Source organism: Notolepis coatsorum, assembly GCF_963971535.1.
Source record: "Notolepis coatsorum genome assembly, chromosome: 14".
In the NCBI taxonomy this organism is placed as follows: Eukaryota; Metazoa; Chordata; class Actinopteri; order Aulopiformes; family Paralepididae; genus Notolepis; species Notolepis coatsorum.
The window spans coordinates 54,454,373-54,475,213 of record NC_140178.1 but is presented as its reverse complement, the minus strand read 5'-3'; the positions used below and the strand labels follow the sequence as shown (position 1 = coordinate 54,475,213).

Sequence of the window (20,841 nt, the reverse complement as noted above, 5' to 3'; positions counted from 1 at the left end):
AGTTCAATACGGTGAACAGAACCTCCCTAAACTGAACCCCTGGGGAATAGTCGAGTTTTGGACTGGTCTATTTTAAAAACCCATGCACCATTTCCCTGGGGGTAGTGGGTGGGCCTAGTGATGAACTCTGCTGACCAGTAACTGAAAAGTTGGATTGTATTATACTAGGACTGATTGTATTGTACTAGGACTGATTGTATTGTACTAGGGCTGACTGTATTGTACTAGGACTGATTGTATTGTACTAGGGCTGATTGTATTGTACTAGGGCTGATTGTATTGTACTAGGACTGATTGTATTGTACTAGGGCTGATTGTATTGTACTAAGGCTGACTGTATTGTACTAGGTCTGATTGTATTGTACTAGGACTGATTGTATTGTACTAGGACTGATTGTATTGTACTAGGGCCAGTTGTATTGAGGAATTTTGTATCCTCTTTCCTTTTAAAGTGTTTTTTTTCATTTTGTTTAAAGTGACCGTTTGTGTGTGAGGGAATGCAGCATGTGTGTATGTGTGTGCTCATGTGTACTTGTGTGTGGAGAGTTCAATGTTCTGATGGCCTGGGGGAAGAAGCTGAGCCTTAGTCTCTCTGTTCTTGCTGCGTGTGTGCATAGGCACTTGCCTGACTGCAGCAGCTTGAACAGGCTGTTGTTGGGGTGGTGGGGGTCTTTCATTATTCTGCAGGCTCTGGATTTGCACTAGGGATGCCCCGATCGATCGGCCAGCGATCGGTATCGGCCGATAATCAGTATAAATATGAGATCGGGGAATTCCGATAATGCGTCCTACTCGCCGATTGCGGAAACCGATCGATGACGTGCGCGAAAAACATAACGGAAACACAACTCTCAGCGGAGTTGGAATGAGAGCGGAGAGCGAGTGTGTGAGAGAGCGTGTGTGTAACTGAGGGGTACAATTCCCTGACTGTATTGTTAGATATGATACTTACTACCACTACCTCTTGTACTTTAGACTCTGGCCACCCAGTACTAGGTATAAATAATTATGATAAACACTCCCACCTGATGAAACGGATCCAACACAAATGTACCAAGTCGAAAGTCTGCGTTTATTAATAATACATAGCAAAAGGTATGTACAACGATCACTTAATTACATTTATGATTTGAAATAGTATGCACTTTTATGGCAAATGAGTATTCGTAGGTAGATCAATATCGAATGTCCAATCTCTGATTGCGCAGGAAGCAAATATACAACCTGGAATATTTAGGGAACAATAGCAATGATACTTGAATGATTATATAGCTGGATACACTAGGGGAAGGTTCCGACTGCTTGTAGGACAGCTGGAGGGGGGGGGGTAGAGTCTGGCTGTATCCCGTCTGGCCGAGGGTATCCTGGGAGAGCCCACAGTCGTGCGACCCGGTGCCCAGCGATCCTCGATCCACAGATGAAAGCAGTTGGACTCTCTGTGGCCGGCGTCCTCCGGTCCACGATGGAGAGACGTGAGGCGACCTCGTCGTGTAGAGCGTCTTCTCACCTGTCGTCCTCTCCGGGGGGGGTATTTCCAACACACCGCAGTGTTGGCCTTTATCCATAGAATAATCAAAGTACTCAAAGCATAATCCAAGCCGGGGAAGGCTAGCCGTCGTCGGTAGAATAATCCAATATACAGGTCCACTCGCTCTTTGGCCTGGAGCTCCTCGGGTGCAGCTTCACGTGGGGTCAACCACCCTGGATAAGCGTCCAGCTGATGCCCGAAACGATGGGGGTGCTGATTACTATAAAACTCTTACCGCACGAGGCACTACATATGAATAGACTATTATTAGCTTAATAGAATACGTCCAACTCGACGATATAGTGCCAAATATGACTATTCAAATATTAATATACACAATGTCTCAATGCCGATACTGGGCCGAATTGGCCTTACTGCCCACACGTGGTTCGCGGGGAGGCTTTTGCGTCTGTCACTCTGTTGGAGGGTAAGGAACTGGACTAAAAGAAAGCTCTACTTTAATAGCGCAGTATATATACGCACTATGAACAAATAGTACCATTAGTGGTGCGGTAGACATATTCCTACGCGGAACTAGGACTTGTCCATACATGTTGAGCGGTACGATTGAACCTGGTCTGAGGGGTATGGCGACCTGGCACCAAGGTCTCGTCCAATGGTAGAATGGAGACTATTATGGGATGTTCAGTAGACTAGAAGGGATATTCAATGCATATTGTACAAGGAATATACAAGGGATATCAGGGGATATACAAATACAATTAAATATATATATATAAATAAATATATATATTCGGTTTAATCTGATCCTTCAGAACAGTGTGTGTGTGCGTGTGCGACTCGAGCGTGAGAGAGAGAGAGTGTGTGTGTGCGAGAGCATGAGAAGCGGAGTTGGAATGAGAGCGGAGAGCGAGTGTGTGAGAGAGCGTGTGTGTGTGCGGCTCGAGCGTGAGAGAGCGTGCATGTGTGTGTGCGAGCGAGCATGAGAGTAAGTTACTTACTAAGTGTAATAGACTCAAGACGACGGAGCCCCGCTACACCATATAGATATATATAAACATTATGCGCTACACTGCCCCAGGTGAGGGCAGTGCAGGTCGCTGAGAGACAACCAAGCGTGCTGCGAAGACCCGCCCTACTCTGCTTTTGATTCGCAGACTGTGGGTGGGCGAATGTGATTGGACCAAAGCAGAGGCTCAGTCACACACAGACAGACACGCTCCAGTCGACATGCATTGCAGACAGAGACGCTGCTTTAGAGAGAGCGGAGAATTTCGACTCGTAATGCATATGAAAATGGTTCAAATTCATTGATTTCAGCTCAATTCGATTTCAAATGACAGTCTTTTTTATTATGTATAGGTTACTAATATTTATTTAATAAATATTAATTAACCCAAATCCCAGTTTTTACAGTATAACAAAACCAAAAACGATCGGTATTGGCAGTGTATCGGCCGATATGGCTCATAGACGATCGGTATTGGTGGCAAAAAACCTGATCGGGGCATCCCTAATTTGCACCTCCTGTTATATAATAACCATTGTTATTCATTAGGGCGGCTACGTGGCGTAGTGGGCAAGGCGCTCGCCATGAATGACGGAGACGCTGGGCTTGCCTGTTCCAGCCCAGCGCTCCACATTGCTTTCAGTTTAGCTGGTCGTTCATACTAATACACATTGGCCGTATTAGGGGGTGGGAAACTGATGGGTGGGGATCGGGCGTTGTGGACAGCGACTCCTACAGGTCGGTTGGTGCGCCTGCGCAGTAGAATCAGGAAGTGTCGGGGGCAGCGTGAGCCTCCCACGCGTTACTCCTCGCCACAGAGATCGAGCTGCGCAGGTGAAAAGATGCGACTGCTGTTACCTCAAGTACCGGAGGGGACTTGTGCTATGTATGACTTAGTCCACATTGCAGCCGGCTTGTGGGAGGCAAGAAACAGCGTTCGTGACAGGGGAGGGTTGAATTGGATGATACGAAATTGGGATGGGAGAAAATATAGAAAATGGGAGAAAAAGTGGATAAAAAAAAAACCATTGTTATTCATTGTGTTTCTGTAGATCCTGTCAGTAGGCGAGGGCCAGTGTGTGAACCACTGTCTCCTGGGAGGAGAGATAAAAGCCCAGATCCCCTGTACTCCACACTCCCTCAACACGCTGGCACACAACAACAACAGCACTGAACACCGGGTAAGCCAGCAAGCCACTCTCCCTTTTTTAATGGGCATCCCTTTCCTCCAAAAGAGACATGGAAACCACAACACTAACCATGTGAACCCGACTCTGTGCTACAACCGAAACTGGTTCACTCAAAAAACGTAAGAAACCTGCCTGGAGGCACCTAATATTTTCCAAAAACTCCCCCCGGACAGCCCAAAGCCTCCTTTTTCCAAAAATAGTAACGTTTTTAGTCCATAATGATTTTAGTTCACCAGCTCTGTTTTCGTGACCACACTTCCGATCAACTTAGCACATGTGCACTACGATGAAATAATGTGCTACACCTGGCTAAATCGGCAGGGAAAAAACCCAGGTGTTTGGCATTATTTTGTTGTAGCGTGTGTGCAACAAGTTCAGTTATTTTACAATTAGAAGCATGTGGTCACGAAAACACAGAGCCGGTGAACAAACAATTCATTATGGACTAAAAACTCTTACTATTTTGGGGAAAAGGAGGATTGGAATAGATTAAGTGCAGGCCACTCCTGTTTTTTTTTAGTGAACAGCTTCCTGACTATGTAGCAGAGTCGGGTTCAGACGGCTACTTCAACACCTATGCTTCACTATCACCACTTGATTAGCTAGTATAAATGTACAACATTTCAGCCACAGAGGACCAGACCTTCATCAGATCTCACCACACTATTGCATTTATCAAATATCTCCACTTGGGTTATTTCACTCATTTCGTTTTTTTTCATTTTTATTTTTTTAATGTACATTTCTTTTTCCCTTTTTTAGGTGCTGACAGTTGGCGGTAGCAGCAACCAGATAGATGTATTCACCAACCTGTCGTACAGAGCGTTTTCACTGAGCTTCTGAACACATGCAAACACACACACACAAACACATACACATACACACATACACACATACACACACAGCTAGAGGCAGTGTATGAAGGTGATAATTGTATAGTAACACATACTTCCTTTGCATAGCTCTTGCAACTGCAGTTTTATAAAAAAAAAATATAAACAAGATCTATTCAGTAGAATCTCCCAACACTCACGCATTCCAGTATTCAAGCTGATGTTATTTTTATGACAATAAAATATTTTGATCACTTTTCTATATCTGTGTGTGGTTCTTGTCCATAAACTTTATTTGGTAGTGATCCAGTCACGTTTTGAAGTAGTGATTTTTATTTATCTTTTTATCCACTTTTTCTCCCCATTTTCTGTTTTTCTCTCATCCCAATTTTCGTATTATCCAATTCTTCCCTCCCCTGTCTTGAACGTTGCTAGACTATGCCTCCCACTGGTCGGCTGTAGTGAGGATAGAAGCCTTACATCACGTGTCCCCTCCGGTACACGAGGAGGCAGCCTGTCGCATCTTTTCACCGCAGCAGCTCGAACTCTCAGTGGCGAGGAGTAACGCGTGGGAGGCTCACGCTGCCCCCGATACTTCCTGTTTCCGTCGCACCGGCGTCACCCAACCGACCTGTAGGAGTCGCTGTCCACAACGTCCAATCCCCACCCACCGGCTTTCTCACCCTCTTATCACTTGCCAATTGTGTTAGTATGAACGACCGGCCAGCCGGTAGCAACGACGAGAGTTGGGCTCGAACCCAGCGTCTCCTGCGTTAGTGGCGAGCGCCTTGCCCAATGCGCCAATCAGCCGCCTTGAAGTAGTGATTTTGATCTAAAAACCAAAAGGTTTTAATGTAGGCCAAGGATTCCTATCTCATATTGAGCAACCAATGAAACTATAAAAGAAGGAAGGGTCACACGTCAGAATACCAGCGTACTGTGCTCTGCTTGGTTCCAGTGCTATTGAAGCCTATGTGATGTGTGTGTATAATATTTTTTTTTTTTTTTTTTTATTATTATTATTGCAAAACAAAAATTATTAAAAGTCAGTACTCAACACACAATGCATAATGAAACTAACAATCAAGGTGGCTAAAATGACATGCAAGTACAGAAACAGAAAACAAACAAAAAAGTCTATAATAATATTTTACCGTATACAGTATATATCCAACGAAATTACTAATTATACCAATGCCTTATACAGGATATACCCCTAATACCTATTTTCTAAAACCCTACACACATATGCTCCAGCTCGAACCCCCCCCTCCCGGACCCCTCCTTGGATAGTACCTCCATTATCCCTCACTCCTAACCAGACACTACCATTATAAGCTAGCTTTTATTCTCTCCACCACTTCTAACCACATTGACATTTTGGATTCGTTGAGACCCAGAATTCTTGCTGTAGATATTTCTTGATAAATCACATCGAGATATGTAAGAAACCAAACCTTCCGGCAAATTTTTTCTGGTTGAAACCAGCGTGATGCGATCAGTTTTTTAGCTACTGTGATACCCGATAAAACCAATCTCTTTAGCTGTGGATTTACTGCAAACTCAAAAACATCATTCAATAGTAATACAGAGGGGTGTACTGGTATATTCCAAGATACGAGTTTTGATAATTGATGGGTCACATCTTTCCAGAATGCCTTAACTGGTGGGCAGTCCCAATACATGTGCATAAATGTCCCTTTGTCTCCATTTGTACATTGGGAGCATTTTGAGTCTTGTTTAAGACCCATTCTGTTCAGTCTTATAGGAGTCAAGTATGTCCTGTGAATATAGTTAAGATTGATTTGTTGATGGTCCGGGTTCCTTGATGTAAGACGGACATTTGCCCATGCTTCTTGCCAATCAAAGTCACTTTCCAGGTCTGGTATATCCCTCCTCCAGACAGAGTCTAGTTGGAGGGTTTCATACGAGGACGTTAGTAATTGATAATAAAAACCTGATACAAAACCTCTCGATGTTTCTCTTTCATAGAAGAATTTGTGGTATCTGTGGTGTTCAACTGGTATGTGTAATGGAACACCGTGAGTCTTCAAACATAGGCGTAACTGTATGTAAAAAAAGCCATGTGGACTTGGTGAGGTTAAACTTTGTGCATATTTCTCCATAACTACAAAAACCTTGGTTATTAAAAATATCCCCTAATGAGTGTATGCCTTGCTCTTCCCATATAGGGAATCTTATAGGACGTTTTTCAATTAAGAGTGCATTGTTATTGAATAAGGGAATTTTGATTATGCCATTTTTGAGGGTTAGGATATTTTTTTTGTTTCTCGCCATATCCGGATTGCATGGGTAATTATGGGGCCAAATTTCCGCTCACTGTGCTTGATTGGTAGTTTAGTGTGTGCTAAGTCCTTCAGTCTATGTGGGGCTACTATGTTTTCTTCCAATTTTCTCCAGGATACCAATGCCTGGGGATCAAACCATATTGTCAATGGTCTTAATGTGTATGCCTTAAAATATTGTAAAAAATCTGGAACTGCCATGCCACCGTCTGCTTTATTTCTCTGTGCGGTGGATCTTTTTATGCGAGGTGGTTTGTTATTCCAAATAAATTTGTATGTGGAGGAGTGTAATCTTTTCCAGTAACCCTCTGGAGGGGGTAACGGTAGCATTGAACTGATGAAGTTGATTCTAGGTAGTACATCCATCTTAACTATTGATACCCTTGCCTGTACTGAGTTTTTAAGTTTTGCCCACCTGTCCAGGTCGTCTTTGATTTTGTTCTGTATTTTTGTGTAATTGTGCTTCACCGTTTGTCTTATGGTGAGAAATATTTCCACACCCAAGCATCTAAAATGTTTTACCATAGGTATCTCACCTGGGAGGGTTGTATCTTTTTTTGCATGGGTGTTAAGTGGAAGGAAAGCCGACTTCGGCCAATTTATTTTAAATCCCGATAAATCACAAGTTCTCTATCAACTTGAGTAGATGAGGCAATGTGGTGTTGGGGCTTTGCATGAACAATATTACGTCGTCCGCATATAGACTAATTTTATGTTGTGTGCCCTTGATTACGATTGGTTCTATGGATTGGGATTGTCTTATATATTGTGCTAAAGGCTCTAATGATAGATCGAATAGTCCGGGACTAAGAGGGCAACCCTGTCTGGCTGAGCGTGATACCGGAAAGATTTTGGAGATGAATGTACCTGTTGTAATCATGGCCGATAGGTCTTTGTATAATACTTTAATCATATCAATGAATCCTTTTCCTAACCCCATCCTTTCTAATACTGCCCATAGATACGACCATTCCAGCCTGTCAAAGGCTTTCATAGCATCCAGGGACAGCATCGCCTTAGGTATGGTGTCTTCTTTGTCTGCATCTAGTACGTGCAGTATTCGTCTTATGTTATCAGTGATCAGGCGACCGCTTATGAAGCCAGTTTGGTCCGGATGAACTAAAGACGTCATATGCTTTTGTAATCTGATGGCTAATACCTTAGAGTACAGTTTGACATCGGTTCCGAGGAGGCTTAAGGGTCTGTAACTACCGCACTCGGTGGGGTCTTTGTCTTTTTTGAGAAGGACTGAAATGAGTGCAATATTGTCGTGTTTATGGAAGCTCCCCTCCTTGACTGAGTATAAGATCATATTTAGTAATAAGGGTCCAATTATGTCCCAACAAGAAAGGTACATTTCTGATGGGATACCGTCTCTTCCAGGAGCCTTACCATTTTTCATTTCGGATATGGCCTTCTTGAGTTCCTCTAGTGTGATCGGTGCTTCTAACTGTTTAGCGTCATCCTCCGAAAGTTTAGGGAGAATAATTTGATTAAGATATGTGTCCATTTTGTTTTGATCAAAGGTCGTTTCTGATTTATATAAGTCGGAGTAGAATTCTTTGAATGTATCGTTTATTATTTTGGGGTCTGTTTCAAGTACTTGTTGTTTTCTAATGGCAGTTATATCTGCAAATTTTGCATTAATTCTTAATCGCATGGCTAATAGGTGACTAGGTTTAGAACCTTGGGAGTACTGCTGTTGTCTTGTGCTGCGTATTTGCATTTCCGATTGTTGTCTGTATATGGCATTGATCTCTGTTTTTAGTACGTTAACTTGATTTTCTAGTCTAGTTGAGTTGTTGTATTTTTTTTTTTTTTTTTTGGTCTTTTTCCCCCTCCATTTTCCTCCGATTTTCTCCCATCCCAATGTTAGTCGTATGCCAATTCCCAGTCCCTTCCTGGTCGCTGCGCTTTACCCCCCACAGTCAGATCATTTGGGAGAGTGGAGGCTACCACGTGCTTCCTCCGACACACGTCCAGCCAATCGCCGCTTCTTTTCACCTGGCAGCGCGGATTCTCATTGAGAGGGCGTAGCGTGTGGGAGGACCACACTATCCCCCTCACGTCCAATCCGCGCTTAGCAGGCGCCCCGACCGAACTGTAGGAGTCGCTGTTTACAACGACCCGGACCCACCCCGCCAGCTTCTCCCACCCTCTGATACAGCCAATTGTATCAGTGCAGACGGCCAGCCAAGCTGGTGACAACCCCGGAGCTGTGAGCTGGATTCGAACAGGCGAACCAAGCTCACAGCTCCGGGGCTGGTGACGAACGCAATCTCCGCTCGACCACCTAACCGCCCTGAGTTGTTGTATTTTAAAGAATTAAATAACGTTGAGTAAAGTGTTTCCAGTTCAGACAGTTTTGTGCATTGATTCTTGCGCATTATGGAGGAAAATCTATCAGTGAAATCCTTGATCATACCCTTTACCGACATCCATATTATTCTGGGGTCTTGCACCGCGTTTGCATTCTCCCGTAGGAATACTGTGAGAGCTTCTTTGAGTTGTGTAATGAATTCCTTGTTATTAAGCAGCATCGAATTAAAACGCCATCTTGGGGCCCGGGAAGATAGTATACCAAATGTTGCTTTTAGTAGTAAATAACAGTGATCTGATAGTGCATTGGGTATCATTTCCACTTCATATTTATCAAATAGTCTCGGGGATGCAAAGACATAATCAATTCTGGATAATGTGTTATGTCTCGCCGATCGACAAGAGTACTTTCGGGTCGTGGGATTAAGTGAACGCCATAAATCATTTACACCTGTAATCTTTGACCAATCCTTTAATGCTTTAGATGAATTTTTTTGTTCGCTGGAAAAGGCGAGGTAAGATTTGTCCATCCTTGGATTCCAAATGGCATTAAAATCTGCACCTATTATAAATGAGTAATCGGGATGGTTTAACATTTCATCGGTTAGTGTAGTGAAGAAACCCTCTTCGTACAAATTTGGGGCATATACCGCTGCCAACGCTATTTTCCTGTTATTGTGTACAATCCTAGCTATAGTTATACGTCCATCCGCATCCGACCATACCCCCTTTAATTCAATATTTAGCTTACGTCTGACGACTATGGCTACACCTCGAGTTCTCGTACCAAAAGAAGAGTGACTAATATTATGGTATATGTTATCCGCTAACGTATCTATGTCTTCCTCTAAAATGTGCGTTTCGCTTAGTAGAGCCACGTCCACATGTTCTTTTTTCATCAGTGTGAGCACGCTTTTGCGTTTGTGTTGTTTGTTTATCCCACCAGTGTTCCATATCATTATATTCAAACTAGCCATAATCTATGCATGTTTTTGTGTAGTTTTTGGTAATGCTTAGAAGCTACAATAGATGTACATCCAATTATTGAGGTCCCGTTGAGAGCCGAGCTTAAAAACATATATATATACAAATAAAAATCCCCTATTTTCCCCTCACCCAGAGAGTCGTACAGGCCTGTGTTCCAAAAACACATCCTCCGCGTATGACTCCCTCCCTTAGGCCACCGGATTGCCCAAACTGACCTTTGTAATCCTAATCTTCCTATGCTAATTGCCATAGGATCTAACATTTTCATTCTAATACAATAGAATGTCGCTTTTGGTCTTGCGCCTTCCCTTACTGTAATGAAATATTATGAAAAAAGAAGAATAAACTTTCATCGATATATTCATAATTCGTGTGTGTATAATATTATATATATAAATATAATGCCACAAATATACAAGCTATGAGGAAATACATCAACCAATATGTCAAACGTTAGCTATAGTTAATGCAACAAATTGCAGATGATTCTGACATCCAAGGTAATAACTTGTTTAAATAAACTGTGAGATGGCTGATCCCATTCAACTCAATGTCGGTCGAACTGAACGTTTTCACACTTGGCACCAATGTGCGTTTACGCAGTGACGTGGTGACCCTTCCTTTTTTTTATAGTTTCGTTGTGAGCAACCAGGAAGGGAAAAGGGGGCGTGCTCTGGAACCGGGGAGTGGAGATGCATCCAGCTGCAGCCCCGCAGAACCATACTGGGCTCCTCACACTGTCAGGCCCCACGCTGTCAGGCCCCTCTCTCCCAATGGCTGATTTGAGTCACGTGACCGTCACACTCGTCACAGGCCCCCTCTCTCCCAATGGCTGATTTGGGTCACGTGACCATCACAGGCCCGCTCAGCAGCGCCACCCACCCAATGGCTGAATTGGAGTATTGCACTGTGCGGGATTGATTGATTGAGTGAAAACTTTATCTCAGACCCCACGCTTTCCGGCCCCTCTCTCCCAATGGCTGATTTGGGTCACGTGACTGTCACAGGCACGCTCAGCAGCGCCACCCACCCAATGGCTGAATTGGAGTATTGCACTGTGCGGGATTGATTGATTGATTGAAAACTTTATTAACAGATTGCAGAATGGGTACAGTACAGCTCAGTGTGCTAGTGTAATAGTGTGTAATCGTGTAATAGTGTGCTAGTGTAATAGTGTGCTAGTGAGTGTAATAGTGTGCTATTACACACTATTACACTAGCACACTATTACACTAGCACACTATTACACACTATTACACTAGCACACTATTACACAAGCACACTATTACACTAGCACACTATTACACTAGCACACTATTACACTGAGCTGTACTGTACTGTACCCATTCTGCAATCTGTTAATAAAGTTTTCAATCAATCAATCACAGTGCAATACTCCAATTCAGCCATTGGGTGGGTGGCGCTGCTGAGCGGGCCTGTGACGGTCACGTGACCCAAATCAGCCATCGGGAGAGAGGGGCCGGAAAGCGTGGGGGTCTGAGATAAAGTTTTCAATCAATCAATCAATCCCGCACAGTGCAATACTCCAATTCAGCCATTGGGTGGGTGGCGCTGCTGAGCGTGCCTGTGACGGTCACGTGACCCAAATCAGCCATTGGGAGAGAGGGGGCCCGTGACCCAAATGCATCTATGCCTTATACAACGCTGTTCGGTTTCCGGGTTCCTCTGATTGGCCACTAAGCCCACGTGACCCTACGCTAGCACGCCCCCCTTATCGCCGCCAGTTATCGCTTACGCCCGCGCATGCGCATGAGCCACGGCAAGCGCCTTCAATGACAGAGCTCTCATATTTGCGAATGCATAAACTATATCTTAAATTATGGCTATATGTCTAATATGGCCGTCGCTTATCAATGACTTGTTTTGTTTACATCAGGGTGAACGCTGTTGCATTCGCAAATATGAGAGCTCTGTCAATTGATAAGCGACGGCCATATTAGACACATAGCCATAATTTAAGATATTTGCGAATGCATAAACTATATCTTAAATTATGGCTATGTGTCTAATATTGCCGTCGCTTATCAATTGACAGAGCTCTCATATTTGCGAATGCAACAGCGTTCACCCTGATGTAAACAAAACAAGTCATTGATAAGCGACGGCCATATTAGACACATAGCCATAATTTAAGATATAGTTTATGCATTCGCAAATATGAGAGCTCTGTCATTGAAGTGGGTGGTGGCAGCGTAACAGCGTTCACCCTGATGTAAAGTAGCGATTTTTATTGGTTTGTCATGACAAACCAATTACATAATCCAACATATGTGTAAAGAAACAACATATTCCAGTTAACGGTATATTTTTTTAATGATTCATTACGGTATAAATTAGGTTAACACTTTGGTCGCAAGGCTTATATTCTTAATAAACCATCCCACGCCAGCTCTATTTGTCTATGGAGAAGTTCCCCTTCTTTGCAGGGCTATAACTTTTTAAATTGTATTGCTAAATTGACATTACTATGGCCCATTCAACATCAAGTATCTATTGTTCAGGGTGTAGCAACGTTATACTTTTTCATTCACATATTCATACTAAAATACGGTCTAAAGTATAAGTATGTTTTTATCGTTTTCTGCAGCTTTCTCCAGAACGTGATTTATAGCCCTAAATGCATTATATTGATGATTGTATACAGTTTGATAGCAATCGGCGCGAGATAAAAAAATTCAAATGGACGTGCTTTTAGAAGTTACTACTTATCATCTGATGTTGACCGGATGGGGGGGGGGTCGTTTATAATTCCGTGGCCAACGTTAGATGATTCATCTAGTGTGGGTGATATGATCATTAGAGCAGTTTGTATCGCACACGTTAAAAAATAACGCTGAAACTAACCGTAGCTTCCTCGGGCCGTTGGGCGATGAGCGTGGAGCAGAAATATTCCTATTATGGGATGTAGAAATATGCGATCCATCTCCAGGTTGTATAATAGTATATACGTCCAAATTATGTTGTTTATCGAGTTATTGGTAACGGATTGCTATCCATTGTGTCTAGCTCGAGTCCTGGGACTATTAGCGAGTGATCGTACCGAATTGGAATGAGCACCAGCTTCCATTTCCTGTTTCCGGTTTGAGCGATCGGCCACCAGATGGCGCTCTTGAACCGTTGGAGAGTTGAGAGGGGATCAACAGTAGATTTCAAGTCTCCGGGGGAGAAATATGATTGCGATCACAGATTTTTGAAATATTGATATCAAAGACGTGGTATGGCGTCTTTGGCAGAATGAGCATGGCGGGGAATGACGTGGTAAGGTGTTTTTGGCGACCATAGTGTTAACTGGAGCTGCGTATTGCTGGCTCTCATATTTGCGAATGCAACAGCGTTCACCCTGATGTAAACAAAACAAGTCATTGATAAGCGACGGCCATATTAGACACATAGCCATAATTTAAGATATAGTTTATGCATTCGCAAATATGAGAGCTCTGTCATTGAAGGCACTTGTCGCGGCTCATGCGCGGGCGTAAGCGATAACTGGCGGCGATAAGGGGGGCATGCTAGCGTAGGGTCACGTGGGCTTAGTGGCCAATCAGAGGAACCCGGAAACCGAACAGCGTTGTAGAAGGCATAGACGCGACCCAAATCAGCCATTTGGAGAGAGGGGCCGGAAAGCGTGGGGCCTGACGCGTCTATACTTTCGACAACAAATTTGTGTTTCCGCGTTTGAGTTTTGCGCTCTGATTGGCCAGGTCATGTGACATGTGCGCCAATCGTGGGACGGCAAGTTCTGCGCCTATTTCCGGGTCGAACAGCCTGCAAACTACCTAACGCCTAGTTTATCACTGGTTAAGCTTAGGCGACTCTTTCGCAGTTGGTTAAGGTTAGAGTTTGGAATCAGGGCAGGCGTTCTATCGCCATGCTCTAAGACAAACTCTAACCTTAACCAACTTCGAAAGAGCGCCTAAGCTTAACCATCCAAAAACTTGCGGTCCCACGATTGGGCGTACATGTCACATGACCTGGCATCAGAGATGCGGAAACACTACTTTGTTGTCGAAAGTATTCAGGCAGGCCTGACAGTGTGGCAGTGGGAGGAGCCCAGTATGGTTCTGCGGGGCTGCAGCTGGATACTATTGGGGGAGTGAGCAGATGTGAGTCAGAGTCACACCCGCAACACAAAGCTCACTCATCCAGGTGTGGTCAGGGTCGTCGGGCCAAAAGAATCCAGACGGTACTTCACGCCTTCGGACTCTGGAACCAAGACAACTGTCCTAGCTACTACCACTGACATCTAGACCCACCGACCGAGCGAGCGTTTGTCACCGAGCCTAGTGCCCCATCATGCACTGATACGAAGTTTCTTGTGAGTTTTGTCTTCTTCTGCTCGGCAGCAACTGCAGCAGGAGACAACAGTTTGGTTCGCCGTGTATCATGATGCTGTTGATAATAACCCACAGAGATGGCGATGTTAGCCAATCAATGGAACGGATTTTGGCTAACGTACACTTAGTTAGCTTAAAGCTACATTTCGATTTGAATTAACTTGTATTTAGTCGATTAGCTATCGCAACTAACGAGAATGGACATGGCTAGCAAGTCAGTCCCAGGGTGAGGTCATTATAAACTAAATGCGAAGTACGTTACGATAACTATCTAACGTTAGCTAGCGACTACAAGTAATTATTTTTTCGCTAACTTTAGTTAACTCGCTAGCTAGGTGATTTGTGGCAGTGTTTGTGACTAACGGCAGTCATCCCAACTTTGCCTCCCTGGTCTTCATCGTTGCTCTCAATGCAGGGGATGGATTTCATGTCGGGAAATGTGTAATGTTATTGTTTTTAACGTTATCGATAACACCTTGTTAGTAAGGTCACGTTCGTTAGCATGTTTTATTAAATCACCAAGGCAGCGGTCCTTTCCTGTTTTCGTGGGAAATAGTTTCAGGAAGCTAGTAATTTAGCTAAGAGTTAGCTACAGTAGTAATGTCCCTTAACAATGTCTGTAGGGGAGTGAACTGTTCATGCTGTATCATCTGGTTATATGCCTTAACAATATGTCTGTAGGGGAGTGAACTGTCCATGCTGTATCATCTGGTTATATGCCATGTCACCTCAGCTGACACCTCAACTCCAAGCTGCCCCTGCACTCAGCCTCTCCATTACCCTGGTCAACACTGACGTTCTTCTTTTCAAGTCAGGCTTTTATCTAGCGTGACATTACTTAGTGTTTGGTGACATGACCGGTTGGTGTGTGCAACTATGCTTATTTAATGATGGTGTGGAGGGTGTATGTATGGTGAACCAGGATGGGGCAAGTTATATTTAGTGGTACAGCTGTTGTTTGAGGCAACTGGGGAGGGAAGGGCTCACTGTATAATATCATCAAGAATTTGTGACAGGTGACTTTCTTGACGTTTATGATTTGGCCTCAGGTCAGGATATGTAGCCTTGTCTTAACATTGTTTTTTTCTTTTATCTTTCTTTAGTATCCCTTGAGCCAGGGCAGAACCGGCAAGAGGCAGATTCGTTGAATGAAAAAGGGAACAGTTGCCTTACGTTGCCAACCGTCCGAAGAGAGGAAGTGAAACTGCATGATCAAAGTTTTAAGGCATCTCGTTATTGGATACAGTCAACGCATAACTGCACTGCAAAACCGAAGTCTTTTTATTTTTTATTTTTGTCCCTGGAATCTCACTTTTAGTGTCAGTTGCTGAAGTTGAGACAGAGTTGAACAGATGACGGAGAGGTGACGGGTCTTGTGAAGGAATGCGGCGCAGAAACTGGATTGGTCAGCCTGCCTTGAGCAGACGGCAGCCTTGAGCGAATTTGTTCAACTCGTTTGTCTTTTTTCATGTAGCTCTCATTGATAATCGGGAGACTTAGGCATGCATTAGGCCCACTTGAAAGGGTGTGTAAAGTATGTCACTGCAAAGCAATAGGGATATTCCACTTGGGGATCTGTGCACTTCACCGAAGTGCTCCTCTGTATGATGTCACTGACCATAAGGTACAGCCAAAGCAGAAGAGGGAAGCGCATGCACACTTGACCAGACCCGGTGGAAACGTAGCTGACAGCTTTTTCAATGAGTCGCAACATGTGGATATCATGTGCTGGGAATCCCCGACTGGAGCAATAAGAGGGCGGAACTGGAACTAAAAGGTGGCAGGGCCTCGGCTGCTTTGCACAAATCAACAGATGCAGAGCCTACCAGAAATCCTTCATATTCCACTGGCTGAGATTGCAATTTGAAAAGCTAAAGAGAATGACTTGAACTTTTTATTTTTTTTCTTTTTAAACTGGAGCTCTCAAGTATGGACCCAATCTAAGCTTCAAGGGTGGTTGGTGAAGTCAACTGGAAATTACATTTTATTTTTTTGGGAATGCTCTTGTTTTTTGGGACACTAAATCCTGTGCTGGTTTGAACTGGTAGCACTGAGTGGGGAGGGGGAGAGACTATTTTTATACTGGGAACATTGGCCTATTGGCTTCTGTGGAAGTAGATTCATTGGGAGAATATAAGTACAGACTGTCCAAATCAACTTGAATGAAATGGCGGGAAAGGACTACAATCATCTCTTCAAACTGCTCATCATTGGAGACTCCAGTTAGTGCTTTTTCACTTACTTTTTTCACTCAATACTCTTTAAGGATTAACTTCAGTCGGATCCATTTACAAATGTCCCTCCTGCCACTGCCTCCCAGTTAGTTGTGTTCTGTCAAGTTGTGTTGTAACCTTTTTGGCTGTAAAACACCCAGTTCCGCCAGGGCAGTGCTTCAGGGGCCCAGGGTGTACTCAGCAAAATGAGTAATAGTTTCAATTCCACTATAATTTCATTCTCTAGAAGTTAGCACAAGAAGAGAAGTTTCTATAGGCCATAAGGACTGTTCTGGTCATAGGTTTCTCGCCTCCTCCTTACTGCCCCACAACATTAGAACTAGCTGTGCAGTAGACCTCTGCAGTGCCTGTCCCCCTATGATTCCAGAATAATTTTCTTCATGGCAGTAGCCTCTGGCGATAAAGATACATACTGTAGATTTCTACCATGCGACACAGCAACCCTTGCTTCTTTGAGCCCTATTTCTTACTTACCAATGATGATGTTGATCGGTAGAGTCCTTTTTTCATGCTGTTCCTCAAACACTAGCTCTGGATAGTTAGCCACGAACCAATGCAAAGTCATTAGTCATTGTACTGAAGTACATTTCAGTCAGCTTGTACAGATGGGAGCTCGACTCCATTGACTTTATATTGATGTGTGGCTAACTATTCGGTGCTAGTATGAAGAACACCATGGACTGTGCTAAGAAAGGACTATCAATCAACAACATTGTTGGTAAGTAAGAAATAGGGCTAGGGTTCCAAAAATCTGAACTATCCATTAATGATCATATTTGCAATGCATAGTGAGTGACGATTCATTGTTAGGGTTTAACCCTCGCTTTAAACTACCATTTTTATTCACCATTTCCTGGTTTCTTTCCACAAGCACAAAATGAATCTGCAACTGTTTTACATGCTCGGAGTAGTTTTGTAATAGGCTTCTGTGTTACACAGGAAAATGACTAACGGCATAGAGGCTACAGCCATAGATGAAGAAATTATTCCAGGAACCAGAGAGCGAGTGAACACTGCAAAGCTCTATTCTGTACTAAATCACATTTAACAACAGGAAAAAATCATATCAAATGAGGGTGGTGTTAATGTACGTCTATTCTTTTCACATGTGTTCTTCCTGTGCCCCAGGACAGTTGAATATTGAATGAATATGAAGAACCCTACAAATCTGATATAACTGTGATGTAAAATCTTGGACATTGAATGAGGCTTTGACTTGAGGCCATAAGTGCTTGTGTGAGCTCTTAAAAATTAAAAACCTAACATACTGACTGAACTGTCCTGCGGTACAGGAAAAGCATATGACTGAACTGTCCCGCGGTACAGGGAGAACACAATAGTAACTAAATACCTAGGGCGGTTAGGTGGCGTAGCGGAGATTGCGTTCGTCACCAACCCCGGAGCTGTGAGCTGGATTCGCCTGTTCGAATCCAGCTCACAGCTCCGGGGTTGTCACCAGCTTGGCTGGCCGTTCACACTAATACAATTGGCAGTATTAGAGGGTGGGAGAAGCTGGCGGGGTGGGTCCGGGTCGTTGTAAACAGCGACTCCTACAGTTCGGTCGGGGCGCCTGCTAAGCGCGGATGGGACCTGAGTGGGATAGTGTGATCCTTCCACACGCTACGCCCTCTCGGAAAATATCCGCGCTGCCAGGTGAAAAGAAGCGGTTGATTGGCTGGACGTGTGTCGGAGGAAGCACGTGATAGCCTCCACTCTCCCAGATGATCTGACTGTGGGGGGTAAGTGCGCAGCGACCAGGAAGGGGACTGGGAATTGGCATAACGACTAACATTGGAATGGGAGAAAATCGGAGGAAAATGGAGGGGGAAAAAGATGAATACAAAAAAAACAATAGTAAATACCTAAAATGGGGGATATACCCATTTTAACATGGATATGTTTTATTAAACCCCTGCCTTTTCATTACAAGAATAATGCTATTGTAAAAAGGATGGGCTTATGAAAGTGAAATGTTAAAGGTTTGATTGTACCAAATGTGTTAAATTCTTATCATAGTGACCCCCTTTCTAAACTGTTCTCTCTGTCCTTTGTCTCAGATGTAGGAAAAAGCAGCCTTTTACTACGGTTTGCTGACAGCTCCTTTTCTGGTGAGTAAATCACATCTGATATATGCTTATATTGCTATTCTGAGAACCCTGAGGGTTCCCACGGTACCTGGAAAACATTGAAAACATGGGATTAATTTTTTCATTTTCCAGGTATGGAAAGGCATGGAAACTGAGCAAAAGTGACCAATTACATGGAAATAGAAACAGTTGTCCTGGAAAATTTTATTGGATGTGTAATAAAATTGTACTATTGAGCACAGAATTAACATGAGTTTATAAAAACCCTTTACATGTGAACCGCTTTTACTGTAGATAGAAATGGATGATCCCATGTTGTAGAGCATGCTCTTGGCATCCTATATGGTATATTGGATGTTGGATGTTGGCATCTACAGTGAAACTTGAGTGAAACTTCTTATGCAAGTTTATCCTCAAATGTAAGTAGCTGTGTTTTAACTGTGTGGTAAACCTGGGTTTATCAACGTTAGTTAGTAAGCAGTGCAATCTTGCTAACTAGCTAGCCAAGATTGCGTTCGTCACCAACGCCGGAGATGCTGGATTCGTGTGTTCGAATCCAGCTCCCGGCGTTGTCACCAGCTTGGCTGGCCGTTCACACTAATACAGTTGGCAGTATTAGAGGGTGGGAAAGCTGGCGGGTGGGTCCTGGGTGTTGTGGACAGCGACCCCTACAGTTCGGTCGGGGTGCCTGCTCAGCGAGGGTAGGATCTGGAGAGAGGTAGTGCGGCCTCCCACACGTTACACTCTCCCAGTGAGAATCTGCACGGCCAGGCTGGCTGCCGGCTGGCTGCACATGCGTTGGAGGAAAGCATGTGACAGTCTCCGGTCTCTCGGACCAACAGTAGGGGAAAGTGCGCAACAACCAGGAATGGTGGGATGGGAGAAAAATCGGAAAAAGGAGGAAAAAAAAAAAAAAAAAAAAAAAAAAAACTAGCTAGCCAACGTTAGCTCTCATAACGAGCCAGTTAGCCAGCGCCAGGTACAGTAGCTAGCCAACGTTAGCTCTCATAACGAGCCAGTTAGCCAGCGCCAGGTACAGTAGCTAGCCAACGTTAGCTCTCATAACGAGCCAGTTAGCCAGCGCCAGGTACAGTAGCTACCAACTTTAGCTCTCATAACGAGGCAGTTAGCCAGCGCCAGGTACAGTAGCTACCAACGTTAGCTCTCATAACGAGCCAGTTAGCCAGCGCCAGGTACAGTAGCTAGCCAATGTTAGCTCTCATAACGAGCCAGTTAGCCAGCGCCATGTACTGTAGCTAGCCAACGTTAGCTCTCATAACGAGCCAGTTAGCCAGCGCCAGGTACAGTAGCTAGCCAATGTTAGCTCTCATAACGAGCCAGTTAGCCAGCACCAGGTACAGTAGCTAGCCAACGTTAGCTCTCATAACGAGCCAGTTAGCCAGCACCAGGTACAGTAGCTACCAACGTTATCTCTCATAACGAGGCTGTTAGCCAGCGCCAGGTACAGTAGCTACCAACGTTAGCTCTCATAACGAGCCAGTTAGCCAGCACCAGGTACAGTAGCTAGCCAACGTTAGCTCTCATAACGAGCCAGCACCAGGTACAGTAGCTAGCCAACGTTAGCTCTCATAACGAGCCAGTTAGCCAGCACCAGGTACAGTAGCTAGCCAACGTTAGCTCTCATAACGAGCCAGTTAGCCAGAGCCAGGTACAGTAGCTACCAACTTTAGCTCTCATAACGAGGCAGTTAGCCAGCGCCAGGTACAGTAGCTACCAACGTTAGCTCTCATAACGAGCCAGTTAGCCAGCGCCAGGTACAGTAGCTAGCCAACGTTAGCTCTCATAACGAGCCAGTTAGCCAGCGCCAGGTACAGTAGCTACCAACTTTAGCTCTCATAACGAGGCAGTTAGCCAGCGCCAGGTACAGTAGCTACCAACGTTAGCTCTCATAACGAGCCAGTTAGCCAGCGCCAGGTACAGTAGCTAGCCAATGTTAGCTCTCATAACGAGCCATTTAGCCAGCGCCAGGTACTGTAGCTAGCCAACGTTAGCTCTCATAACGAGCCAGTTA

The 20,841-nt window shown here is 44.2% G+C and overlaps 2 protein-coding genes across 2 annotated transcripts in view; both read left to right on the top strand.

The window, feature by feature from the left end:
• Positions 1 to 4,783, top strand: part of thoc6 (THO complex 6) — a 97,643-nt gene extending 92,860 nt beyond the window's left edge. Inside the window, exons 12-13 of the mRNA XM_084329802.1 lie at positions 3,551 to 3,679; positions 4,451 to 4,783. Of these exons, the coding sequence (XP_084185928.1) occupies positions 3,551 to 3,679; positions 4,451 to 4,531 (210 nt within the window). The 3' untranslated portion in view covers positions 4,532 to 4,783. The remainder of the gene's footprint in view (positions 1 to 3,550; positions 3,680 to 4,450) is intronic.
• A 9,490-nt stretch (positions 4,784 to 14,273) lies between these two features.
• Positions 14,274 to 20,841, top strand: part of LOC311240260 (ras-related protein Rab-35) — a 55,971-nt gene continuing 49,403 nt past the window's right edge. The window contains exons 1-3 of the mRNA XM_084328814.1: positions 14,274 to 14,469; positions 15,592 to 16,710; positions 18,780 to 18,830. Of these exons, the coding sequence (XP_084184940.1) occupies positions 16,656 to 16,710; positions 18,780 to 18,830 (106 nt within the window). The 5' untranslated portion in view covers positions 14,274 to 14,469; positions 15,592 to 16,655. The remainder of the gene's footprint in view (positions 14,470 to 15,591; positions 16,711 to 18,779; positions 18,831 to 20,841) is intronic.